The sequence below is a fragment of the Rhinatrema bivittatum genome, chromosome 6 (genome assembly GCF_901001135.1).
Source record: "Rhinatrema bivittatum chromosome 6, aRhiBiv1.1, whole genome shotgun sequence".
Lineage (NCBI taxonomy): Eukaryota > Metazoa > Chordata > Amphibia > Gymnophiona > Rhinatrematidae > Rhinatrema > Rhinatrema bivittatum.
In genome coordinates, this window is record NC_042620.1 from 114,379,074 (window position 1) to 114,392,612 (window position 13,539).

General features: G+C 46.4%; 1 protein-coding gene across 2 annotated transcripts in view; it reads right to left on the reverse strand.

Annotated features, from left to right (window-relative positions):
* The window catches only part of LOC115093684 (dynein heavy chain 11, axonemal-like), a 586,171-nt gene that overhangs the window by 368,860 nt on the left and 203,772 nt on the right, over positions 1-13,539 (reverse strand). For both annotated transcript variants that reach the window (XM_029605802.1, XM_029605803.1), the window contains one exon: positions 8,877-8,979. In XM_029605802.1, the coding sequence (XP_029461662.1) occupies positions 8,877-8,979 (103 nt within the window). The remainder of the gene's footprint in view (positions 1-8,876; positions 8,980-13,539) is intronic.

Consider the following 13,539-nt stretch of genomic DNA (forward strand, 5'->3'; position numbering starts at 1 on the left):
ACGCAGTTTGAGAAACCAATATTGTTGACGTATTAAACACTGAGGGACACTTGTTTATGCGTGTCTTTAAAAGAGCTTAGGCTAACTTTATCTAAAAAGTTTAGTTAAGACGACTCAAAGCATTTGAAATTCTTGCAACATCAGCAAAGTCCCAGAAGGTTCTTGGAGGAAAAAGCCATAAAGTATTATTAGCCAGATAGACTAGGGAAAGCCATCGCTACCCCCTAGGAGTGAGTAACAAAAAATAAGTCTACTTTTTGGAATCTCTCAGGAACTTGTGATCCAGGCTGGCCCTTGTCAGAGACAGAATGCTGGGCTCGATGAATCCTGGTCTGACCCAGCATAGTAGATCTGATATTGTAATGCTCTTAATTAAATCCGGCTGTTTGAAAAAGGAAGATGTCAAATTCACACAATGCTAATTTACAAAACTTTACTTCCTGCCACCAAAAAAAAAGCAAAAACCTCATAGTTTGATCAGATTTGTCATGCTAAGGAGTGAAATTTGTGTTGAAAAATTATCAGCATAGAATGATCATCTTTTCATTGGGAAAGCCTGCTGCCCTTTTTATGTACATATACTTACCCAGCTACAGCTAGGCATTCAACTCTTATTTACTGGATTGATCATCTACTTTTATTTTCATAGGCCTTTATTCTGCAAAATTCATAAGTATGCCAAAAATCTTGCATTCCAAAACACTCATTTGTCATATAAAAGGTATCAGTTCTACTCAACTAGCTTCTTTTCTTTGCAATACTTTTCTCCATGGACTAATATTAGGGATTCGCAAAGACATAACACTCTCTCACTCATGTACATACACAGAAACGTACACACTCAGTCATGCACACACACATGCACAAGCTCACTAATTTATGCACATGCACACACACAAACATATATAGAAGCTCTCTCACCCTCCCACCCTGTCTCCCTCTTAAACACATACACAGAGGTTCCTTGTCTCACTCACACACACCGCCACATTGGCTCACTCTCTCTCTCACACACACACACACACACACACATTCCTTCTCTCACTCACACACACACACTCTCATACAAGCTCCCTATCTCTCACATAGAAACTCCTTCAAATAGGCTCCTTCTCTCTCTGTTACATACACACACACCTTCACACATTTTCTCTCTCTCTCACACACACACACATATACCCTCTTTCTCATACACCCCTTCACACAGGCTCGCTCCCTCCCTCTCTTTCGCACACCCTCACATAAGCTTCCTCTCTCTCACACAAACACACACCCTCACACAGACTACCTCTCTCTCTTGCACACACACACACCCCTCAAACAAGCTCCTTCTCTCTCTCTCTCTCGCTCTCACATACATACACATACACACAAGCTCCTTCTCTCTCTCTCTCACACACACACACACACACACACACACAATCCTTCACACAGTTTACCTCTCTCTCTCTTTTTCACACACACACAAATCTTCACTCAGGCTCCCTCTCACACACACAAACATGCATCCTTACTCCCTCATAAATACACAATCCCTCTCTCACAATCACCGGCTCCCAATCTCTCACTCACATCCACACTCCCTCACACAGGCAACCTCTCTCTCTCTCTCCCTCACACACACACAAATAAACACATACCCACTCTCATTCAAACACACAGTCACACACACACACAAACACATCCTCTCTCTCATACACACACATACACATACACAGAGACAGGCTTTCTTGCTTTCTCATTCTGGGCTTCTATACCTTCTTTCGCTGCAGGTGGGATGAGCTTGGCCCCCTGCACTGCTAAATCTCTCTCTTCCTTGTCTTTAACTGAAGGCAGGATGGGCTCCTCCCATGGCTCCCTCAGGCATCTCTCCTCTGTATCTTCAGTTGTGGGCGGGATGGGCTCTGCTCACAGCCCTGTTGGGCCTCTCTCCTAACATTCAGCTGTAAGTGGAATAGGCTCCTCTCATGGTTTTGTTGGCCAATTTTCAGCCATGAGCAGGACAGGCTCCACGCATGACCCTGCAAGGCCTATCTTCAGCTGCGAGTGAGATCGACTCCACTACAGCCCCACTGGACCTCTCCTAAAAATCAGCCATGAGTGGGATGGCTCTACTTGCTGCCCTGCTGGGCCTATCTTTGGCCACAAGCAGGATGAGCTCCACTTGTGGTCTCGCTGGGCCTATCTTCAGATGTGAGTGAGATGGGCCTCTCTCCTAATTTTCAGCTATAAGCAGGATGGGATCCATTCATGGCCCCGCTGGGCCTATCTTCAACTGCAAGTACGATGGGTTCTGCTTGTGGCCCCATTTGGTTACTTTCCTCTGTGTCTTTGGCTGCTTGCTAGGGGCTCGCATTGGCAATTTTGCCACCCCTTAATGGTTGGTGTTGTAGGCGACTGCTTAGTTTATCTAATGGAAGCACAGGCTCTGATGGAGAAAAGTAAATATTTGAGTGCCCCAGGGATCTGTACTGAGACTTGTGGTTTTTAATATATTTATAAATGATGTAGAAAAGGGAGTGATGAGTGAGGTGATCAAATTTACAGATGTCACAAAATTGTTCAAAGTCTCAAATCATTAGCCATTTATGAGGAATTGAAAGAGGACTTTGCAAAACTGAGTGACTGGGCATCTAAATGGCAGATAAACTTTACTGTGAACAAGTGCAAAGTGATGCATATAGGGAAGAATAATCCAAACTATATGTACACAATGTTGGATTCCATATTAGATGTCACCACCCAGGAAACGTATCTTGAAATCATTGTGGACAATACTTAGAAATCCTCGGCTTAGTGCATGGCAGCAGTCAAAAAAGCAAACAGGTATTATTAGGAAAGGATTGGAAAATGATGTATTTATTTATTTAAAAAATGTATATTGCATAACCAGTAAAAATTTACAATGAAAGCATTTTACACATATTAAAAACCAGACAAAAAAGTCCAGTCACAAACAATTCTAAAACTACATTTACACCCCAGCACCAGCCTTACCACCCGGGATAACCATTAACTATCAACTGCCACCAGCGCCACCCCTTCCAAAAACCATTCCATGGGTCATACTCACAACATCTCAACTATAAGACAAATAAAACAGAGGATATCATAATGCTTCTTTATCAATCAATGGTGCAATTGCACCTGAGTACTGTGTGAAGTTCTGGTCGCCCCATCTGAAAAAGGATATTGTGGAACGAGAAAAAGTATTGGAGGATTAAGTATGTGTCTTGCATGAAACATAAAGGAAGATCACAATGCTTGCAATTGCCTACCAGCAGAGGTGGTAGAGGTTAGCTCTAGCATAATTAATTGGACTGCCTTAGATGACAAGGTGTGGAGAATATGAAATAAGGGCTGAGTCACATCAGATGAGACCTGAAGATCTAAATATGTATACCCCAGAGAAGAGGGGAAACAAAGGTGATATGACAGAGAAATTGATTAAGAAGCAAATCTTTTTCAGAGGAAAGAATACTCTAGAACAGGGGTGGACAACGTTTCACACTCCATGAGCCATGGAATCAGAAGATACTGTACCAGACAGCCTCATGTTTTTTGAAAAGGGTTTCAATGAGGACCCCCTCATTACTACCAATTTCTGTCTCTAATCCCCTCACCCTGTCTTCTCCAGTCTACTTTTTCTTCTTCTCTATCATCCTGTTCACACCAGTTTCTTTCAATCCTCCCATCAGACTCTTTTCTCAGTTCCCCCCCCCCCCCCCACCGGGTCCCCACCAGTATCGCTCTCTTTTCCCATCCTATTCCTGCCAGTCTCTTTGCCCTGCCATCCTGTTCCTACCAGTCTCTCTCTGTCCTGTCACCCTATTCCCAGAAGTCTCTCCCTCTCTCTCAATCCCAACCCTGTTCCCACCAGTGTCTGTCAGTCTTCCTGCCCTGTTGCCTGTCTCCCAGCCATCTCTTTCTCTCACAGTCCATCCATCCTGTCATCACTAGTCTTTCTTTCTTAGTTCTTTCACCCTGTCCTCACCAGACTCTCTCTCCTTAGCCACAGTATAGCATCTCCAGCCCCCACAACAACAATGGAGCTCAGCGGCCTCAACATAACACCTCTTGCTTCACTTCGTGTGCTATTTTGCCCCCCATGCTCCTCACCCTCTGCCTAGCACAAGTATGCCCCTGTCACCTTCTCTTCCCCCCCCTTCCCTGCCCTCGCCCTCTCTCCCCTCCCCTACCTTATGCTCTTTTTCTGTCTTCCCCAAACCCCCCCTTCCCTAGCTCCCAACCCTTCTCTTTTTCCCTCCCCCTTGTTCCCTCTCCTACACCCTCAATCATTACCCCTTCCGGATCTCACATACACCCCCTCCTATCACCCCTCTTTTGGGTAAGTCTCTATCAAACCCTCCCCACCTTCCTAATCACATCACTGGCTCTCATTCTTTTTGTCCCAACCATCACCATTTCTGGCTCTGCTACTCTCCCTCTCCTCCTTCATTACCTATGGCTTTCTGACACTCATCCTCACTACCCCTCTTGCTGCTGCAACTTCTGGCTGTCACTCGTCCTTCCTTCTTCACCACCTCCACCTCTCATATACATCCTCATCACCACCTCTGCCCCATCCCCACTGGGGATGGGGCAGAGGGGGGGGGGGGGAGGGACAAGAGCCATTCTGGCTCTTGTCCCTCCCCCCCCCACCCATCACCATCTCTGGCTTACTTTCACATACACCCTCCCACTCTGGCTTTTCTGTGCCTTTCTACTGCCTTTCCTTCTGTTCTTTCAAGCCCCTTGTGTTACGCTTGGGCTCCGGTCAGGAGTCGTGAACACCACCCAGCAGGGTGGCTCCAGGTGGAGAGAGACAGGAAGCTAGAAACAGTGTCAGGTTCCAGGCTGGGTCAGGGCAGGCAGCAAGAATCAGAGTCTGGGTTCCGGCTGGGTCAGGGCAGGCGGCAAGTGGCAGTGTCTAAGTACAGGCTGGGTCAGGGCAGGCGGCAAGTGGCAGTGTCTAAGTACAGGCTGGGTCAGGGCAGGCGGCAAGTAGCAGTGTCTAAGTACAGGATGGGTCAGGGCACAGTCAGCAGGGCAAGGCAGGTCAGAAGGCCCGTAGGCCACACACACACACACACGGAAGGCCCGTAGGCCACACACCAATAGCGGGGCAAGGCAGGTCAGAAGGCCCGTAGGCCACACACACACAGAAGGCCCGTAGGCCACACACCAATAGCGGGGCAAGGCAGGTCAGAAGGCCCGTAGGCCACACACACACGGAAGGCCCGTAGGCCACACACCAATAGCGGGGCAAGGCAGGTCAGAAGGCCCGTAGGCCACACACACACAGAAGGCCCGTAGGCCACACACCATAGACGGGGCAAGGCAGGTCAGAAGGCCCGTAGGCCACACACACACACACGGAAGGCCCGTAGGCCACACACCAATAGCGGGGCAAGGCAGGTCAGAAAGCCCGTGGACCACACACACACAGAAGGCCCGTAGGCCACACACCAATAGCGGGGCAAGGCAGGTCAGAAGGCCCGTAGGCCACACACCAATAGCGGGGCAAGGCAGGTCAGAAGGCCCGTAGGCCACACACACACAGAAGGCCCGTAGGCCACACACCATAGACGGGGCAAGGCAGGTCAGAAGGCCCGTAGGCCACACACACACACACACGGAAGGCCCGTAGGCCACACACCAATAGCGGGGCAAGGCAGGTCAGAAAGCCCGTGGACCACACACACACAGAAGGCCCGTAGGCCACACACCATAGACGGGGCAAGGCAGGTCAGAAGGCCCGTAGGCCACACACACACAGAAGGCCCGTAGGCCACACACCATAGACGGGGCAAGGCAGGTCAGAAGGCCCGTAGGCCACACACACACAGAAGGCCCGTAGGCCACACACCATAAGCGGAGCAAGGCAGGTCAGAAGGCCCGTAGGCCACACACACCCAGGAGGCCCGTAGGCCAGGTATGGAAATCAAGGAAGAAGGCCCAAAGGCCACGCAAGGCAAGGCAAGGATAGGCCCGAAGGCCGCGCAAGGCAAGGCAAGGATAGGCCCGAAGGCCGCGCAAGGCAAGGCAAGGCAAGGATAGGCCTGAAGGCTGCGCAAGGCAAGGATAGGCCCGAAGGCCGCGCAAGGCAAGGCCCGAAGGCCACACAAGGCAGGCTAGAGCAGGGAGCCCAGGAGAGCTCGATGCCGAAGCACCGAGGCAACTGTCAGGCAGGGTTATAAGGGCACACCCAGAGCATAGAGTGGACATAGGAGATGGACTGGGCCTGTCAGGAAAGCCAGCACTAGAGGGACCCCTGGTGGTGAGGCGGTAGCACAGCAGCCACAGCCGTAACACCTTGTACCCACATTGCTGGATTTTGTGTCCCCCTGACTCCCCCAAAATATTTCCCACGCAGTCCCCTTTCCTACATGGCTCTCATGCAGTTCTTTCCCCCTACCACCATCCCAGCCCTGCTTCCCGCCCTCTAATCCCCTCACAGCTGTTGCAGAACATGTGGCAGCATGGACTTTGGGAAGGGATAAAGTTCCAGGCAGTACAATTTGCACTGCCAACTTCTGGGAGATGGGGAGGGAGAGGACATTCATTCCCTCCTTATTTCCCTATTGTATTCAGCATCTTCATGAGCTGTCCCCCCGCATTCAACCCCCTCCTCAATCCTCTCAACAATCACTTTTTTTCCTGTCAGTCCCGCCAGAAGCATCCACCCTTTCTTGCACCAATCTTCCCTGAGGCATTCACAGCCCTCACCATATTTACCTCCCAAGCATTCACCCCCTTTCCCTCACCACAAATCAGGCTGAATGGCGCTCTGGGTGACTCTCTCTTCCTCTCTGCTGTTTTAGCTGAATCCCAGGTCCTGACAACACAGTGATCTGCTGTACCTAGCACTAACTAGTCCAGTGTCTCCAAGGAAAACCCCTTCCTGAGATGATCCGCTTGTAACCACCACTGCAACTGGACGCTCACCTCCGATGGACAATGGAGCCTCACTGTGTATTCCTGCAACTCCGCATTCCACTCCAGCTCCTCCCCTCTGGACAGTAAAAGAGCCTTCTGCTCCAGGTAGCAGGTGCAGTGGGAGGCGAACAGGATAGGGAAGGCTGGGGCAGGGAACTGAATGGCTTTTCTTTGCTGTCCTGTCAGCTTCAGCCTTGCCCACCCCTACCACCATTTCAGTCCTCCATAGCTGCTAGCTGAGGACAGGAGAGGAGGGGCAGAACACAAGAACATAAGAACATGCCATGCTGGGTCAGACAAAGGTCCATCAAGCCCATCATCCAGTCTCCAACAGTGGCTACTCCAGGCTACAAGTACCTGGCAAGTTCCCAAAAACTAAGTCTATCCCATGTTACTGTTGCTAGTAATAACAGTGGCTATTTTCTAAGTCAACTTAATTAATAGCAAGTAATGGACTTCTCCTCCAAGAACTTATCCAATCCTTTTTTAAACCCAGCTACAATAACTGCACTAACCACATCCTCTGGCAACAAATTCTAGAGTTTAATTGTGCATTGAGTGAAAAAGAACTTTCTCCGATTAGTTTTAAATGTGCCACATGCTAACTTCATGGAGTGCACCCTAGACTTTCTATTAAATGAAAGAGTAAATAATCGATTCACATTAATCCGTTCTAGACCTCTCATGATTTTAAACACCTCTATCATATCTCCCCCCCCCCCCCCCCCCCCCCCCCTCAGCCATCCTCTCCAAGCTGAAAAGTCCTAACCTCTTTAGTCTTTCCTCATAGGGGAGTTGTTCCATTCCCCTTATCATTTTGGTAGCCCTTCTCTGTACCTTCTCCATCGCAATTATATCTTTTTTGAGATGCGGCGACCAGAATTGCACACAGTATTCAAGGTGCAGTCTCACCATGGAGCGATACAGAGGCATTATGACATTTTCTATTTTATTCACCGTTCCCTTTCTAATAATTCCCAACATTCTGTTTGCTTTTTTGACTGCCACAGCACACTGAACCGACTATTTCAATGTGTTATCCACTATGACGCCCAGATCTCTTTCTTGGGTTGTAGCACCTAATGGCAGACTGGATGGGCCATTTGGTCTTCTTCTGCCGTCATTTCTATGTTTCTATGTTTCTATATGGAACCTAACATTGTGTAACTATAGCATGGGTTATTTTTCCCTATATGCATCACCTTGCACTTATCCACATTAAATTTCATCTGCCATTTGGATGAGCAGAAAAAAAGCCTCTGCTCCCTTCTCCAGCTTCTCCCCCTTGTTCCACTGCAGAAAGAACAGAAGTGAAGGGGCTGGGGCTGGGGCAGGGAGCAAAAATACTCTTCTCTGCTTTGTTTTGCTGTGTTTGTGTTTCCTGCTCCAGCTCCTCCCCTCTGCAGCGCCACTCGGTGGCCATAAGGACACGAGGGCAAGAGCCACATTCTGCACATGAAAGAGTCGTATGTGGTTTCTGAATCACAAGTTGGCAACCCGTGCTCTAGAACAAGAGGTCAGATTAAGAGGTGTGAAGGGAGCAGGTTCAGAAACAACCTCAGAGGATATTTCTCCATGGAAATACTGGCGGATACATGGAATGATCTCCCACTGGAGGTGTTGAAGACAAAAACAGTAAATGAATTCAACAAAAGCAAGGAATAATCACAGAGGATCCCCAATTCCCAAGAAGTGAGAGAACAGCCAGAGATCAACTAGGGTCTATGGCATTACACCGGAAATGAAAAGAGGCAGTCTAGATAGGCTTTACAGCTGTTATCTGCCAGCAGATTCCAGAATTCTGTGTTTAATAAAGGCAGTGATTTATTTTACAGTAAAAAGGTGTTCAAATATAGCTGTTTTACAAACCCTGATCATTGAAAATGACTTTATAAAGAAACAAACCTTTGCTGTAAATAGAAAGGAAAGCATGTTACCTGAAGACGTGGATTTATTGAAAAACTTCCAGCAGTAGGATTCATGCAAGTGATATACTGACACTTGCGAATTTCTTTTATAGTCAGTTTCTGTCTGTCATACCTGTGCAGTTCCCAAACAACAAAGAGAAATGAATGTTCACATTGCAGCAAATACCCAATTTAGGGCCTTATTAAAATGACTTTCCCTATGGTATGCTCAGAAAAACATTTATTTTTTATTGACTAAGGCTCTAAATAATCTAACTATTGTAAATATCTCATTCCTTATTATGCTTTTCATCATATGAAATGTTAGAAAGAATTAATATGTCCGTCTGTCCAGGCAAGGGCAAAATACCTTTCCAAAAATGGACAAAAAGTCACCAGATTTGGCTCACTGGAAGAAAATTGGATGAGTTTGAAAACCAGGAACATTTGTCAGAATTTTCAGACAATGAACTCTCCCAAAAAAAATCCCAACTTCCTTACTATGGGAAGGAGTTAGAGGCTTCATTTCAAGAGCTTCCTCCTTCCCTACCCACATCAATGTGGCTCAGTGCATGAAAGGCAGACAGAGAAAGACAGGGAAAAACACTGAAACAACGGGCCCACTACAACCAGCACCTGTTTCAACACACACACACACACACACCACAACACCCCTGCAGTCTCACTTTATATACACACACACACACTCTCTTTCACCCCTACCTGCCCACATACAACCCACAGCATGCATAACCTATATCCCCAACCACATTCACGCCCCCATATACCATCCACACCTTCCCGATTCCCCCATGCATGTATATCCTCAACCCTCCCCATACATACATATCCCTATACACGCAAATACATCAAAATGTATGTTCATGTGAATACAGCCCATTCTTCCTTACTTGTTTTCTAAAGTTTGATTTTACCCCAGAATGTTTTGTGGTAACTGAGAAAATTGGGATAAAGCTTCAGTTTTGCTCTAGAACAAGTTATGGGGGAGGGGAGGGGGAGGAGTTTGAAATGGGTGCTTGCCAACATTCCACAACCCATAAAAGCCTCTCATAAGATCATTGTCCTGCTAAAGACCACATACACATAATCACACACACACTCAAAGACACAGACAGACAAAAGACACCTCCCCCCCCTACCCCCGCCACATGCATACACTTTCTCCAAGGTTGCAACAAGTGAAACATGCTGCTACAAGAGGGAAAACCATGCCGAACCATAGTATGTACTAAGCATTAATGTAAGAACCCCTTAACTCCCTTGTACTAATCTATGTTGGAAGGTACTCCCAAAATAATGCCTTTGCATGCTTTCCCTGCTCCTTATATGAGCTTCAGAAATCCAGCATTTTGACCCACATGTTATCAAAGCTAAATGGTACAACCACACCCAGGATCCCACAGTTTGTACATGCTTCAGCATTAAGGAACAACAAATGTCTGATGACTTCACAATACATCTGTACTGCAGTGCTTACACACTAAACTTGCCAGGTTCTTTTTGGGTACTTGCCAGGTTCTTATGGCCTGGATTGGCCACTATTGGAAACAGGATGCTGGGCTTGATGGACCCTTGGTCTGACCCAGTATGGCATGTTCTTATGTTCTAGTAGAAAGATTGTTGTGCCTTCATTATTTTCCACTGCTTTATGTAATCCCCAAAACATATTTCATGGTTTTGTCTACTGGCTTGCTAAATACATACCGTATGTGGCAGACAAGCACAATACATCCCTTCCACACTCTATAACTTACAAACATGCAGGTATCTGGAACATTATACTTCATACTTCCAGTTAATAATAGTGGTAATGGTATTTACTTGTACATTTACATGTTTAATCAAGATTTATGTTTCTTTTAGGAATTCACCTAAGGTGAGTACAACATATTAGAAATCAATGATATAGTAGATAGCATTATAGAATTCACTAACGTGGTAGGTGTAGCAACAACACATTGGAAAGAGCATCTTCATAGGGGGATACTGCATTTTAATAAGGTAAAATTAAATATATTTTATTGATTCAAAAGAGATAAAACTAATACATTTCACTAAATATGACATATAATGTATTGTTCTGTTGTCTAAGATCAATAGATACTTTTAGTTTAATTTCAAAAGGGAAGAAGGCTTATTTGTCTATCTGTATGGGCATCTCTATGTATGTGTGCATCCCTAATAACCTTTTCTATCTGGCTTCCTATCCATACCAGATTTTCAGGACATGTCATGCTGTGCATGAGGATTCTGACAGGGCCATGTTTTTAGGATCTACATATACGTACAAACGTGTATAAAGACTGACCATGGAAGAGAGGAGTCATACAAACTCAAAGCCCTGAATTTCAAAAATGTTGATTTTGGTAAAATGGGCAAGTACCTTTAGCAGGCAATGGCAGGATGAGAGCAAGTGGATAAAGTGGAAGAACAATGGGTTAAACTAAAAGTAGCTATCATAATGGCAACAAATCTTTATGTCTGGAAAGCAAATTAAAAAGAAAAGGAAACCGGTATGGTTCTCCAAGAGCTGACTGAAAAAGTATGGAAGAAAAGATCAGCATTAAAAAAGTATAAAGGATCTCAAAAAGGAGAACACAGGGAAGAGTATCTGGCAAAGCTAAAGAAGACAAGGAAAGAAATCAGGACAGCAAAAGCGCACGTGGAAGAAAAGATAACTAAAGAGATAAAGCAAGTTAACAAGACTTTTTTTTTACTTTTGTCAGTGAAAGACTGAATGGCGTTGAGGAGCAATGTGTGGAGAACCACAAGGAAAAAGAAGAGATGCTAAAGAAATATTTCTGAGACCTGTACATATTTGAACGAGGTAGATACAATAGAGAGTGTTTACATGGGACTACTAAAAATGAAAGTGGACAAAGCCATGGGGCCAGATGGGCTGTATCCTACAATGGTAATGGAACTTAGAGATGTTCTGGCATTTCCACTGGAGGATCTGTTCCAAGGATCTTTGGAGATGGGAGTTGATCAATTGGGGCTGGAGAAGGGCAGAAACTACAGGCCAGTTAGTCTCAACTCAGTGGGGGCAGAAATTAATGGTAGTTCTGCAGGTAAGGATAGTGGACTACCTACAATCTAGTGGGTTGCAAGATCCAAGGCAACATGATTTTTACCAGTGGCAGATCAGGTCAATCGTCTGATTGATTTTTTCGATTAGGTGACTAGAGAATTAGATCAAGTGTGCCTATACTGGATGTGCTTTACTTGGATTTCAGCAAATCATTTGATACTGTCCTGCATAGGAGGCTTATTAATTAACTGAGCAGCCTAGGGATGGATCTCAAGGTAGTAGACTTGATTAGAAACTGGTTGAGTGATAGACAACAGAGAGCTGTTAAATGGAATTTTATCTGACAAAAGGAAGGTGCTGGTAGAGTGCCTCAGAGGGTTCTGGGGCCATTTCTATTCAATATTTTTGCAAGCAATAATATGGAGGGGTTAGAAGGAGAAGTTTGTCTTTTCACTGATGACACCTGATATGCAATAGAGTAGACACCCCTGAGAGAGTAGACAGAATAAGAAGAGATTTAAGAAAGCTTAAGGAATGTCTGAATGCTTGGAAATTAAGAATCAATGCAAAAAAAGCAGAGTTGTTTGACCCTGTCTCGGAGAATGGCACATATCCTGAAGGGCCATAAAAGAATTTATAACAGGGGCTGTCCTCACATTTCTCATTCCCCTTTCCTGAGTCCCCAGGGTGGGGGTCCTTTCTGTGGGGGGTGAAGACTAACCTTCTTGGCTCAGGCAGTGATGTTCTCCTGTGTGTGTTTTACCATAGCTCTTTGGGGCAGGCACACTTACAAACCAGGCAGGACTCACTGGAGGGTGGTTCAAATTACAATTTACTGTAATTCCTTGTAAGAGAATCAATAGCTGCAAAACAAAGTGTCCAGACACTTCCAGTGCTTCCAGATTTACAGGAGACGGGACTCAAACGCCCTCTAATTTTGTGGAAATGTCCCTCCAGGCAGGGGCTTGGAACCAGGGCCAGCGCGTCTCAATAGGCAAACTAGACGGTTGCCTAGGGCGCCAGCCATTAGTGGGTGGCAAAGAGCAGTCATGTAGGGCTGTGAGCGGAGCCCATCCCACTCATGGCCGAGAGGAGTAGAGACTCGGTGGGCTGTGAGCGGCAAAGATTCAGTGGGCCGTGAGCAGCGCCCATCCTGCTCGCGTCCAAGAGAAGCAGAGTCTTGGTGGATCACGAGCGGTGCCTCTGTTTGTGTGTGTGTGAGTGAGAGGGATTGTGTGTTAGTGAGAGAGAGGGAGGGAGCCTGTGTAAGGGTGCATGTGTGAATGAGATAAGGAACCTAAGTGTCTGTAAGAGAGGAGGCCGGTCTGAGTGAATGAGGTCAGGACCAGAGCCGGGGCCTGGACTGGAAGGGAGGGGCAGGGGGGGCGCAAGGCAGAAGGTTTGTCTAGGGCACCTAATACCCTTGCACTGGCCCTGCTTGGAACATGGGTATCCTCCATGGTAAGGAAAGATGATTATCCCAAGGTGGCTGGGGAATTCTAACAGTGACCAGATCTCTTCCGACAGTACCTGAGGTCCACGTTGAATCCTAAACTTCACCTGGCAGTGTCCTGTATGAGTGGAAACTACAGTTGGGGGTCTCCTGATGTTTCTCCCTTGATAATTCCTATTCAAAAGACA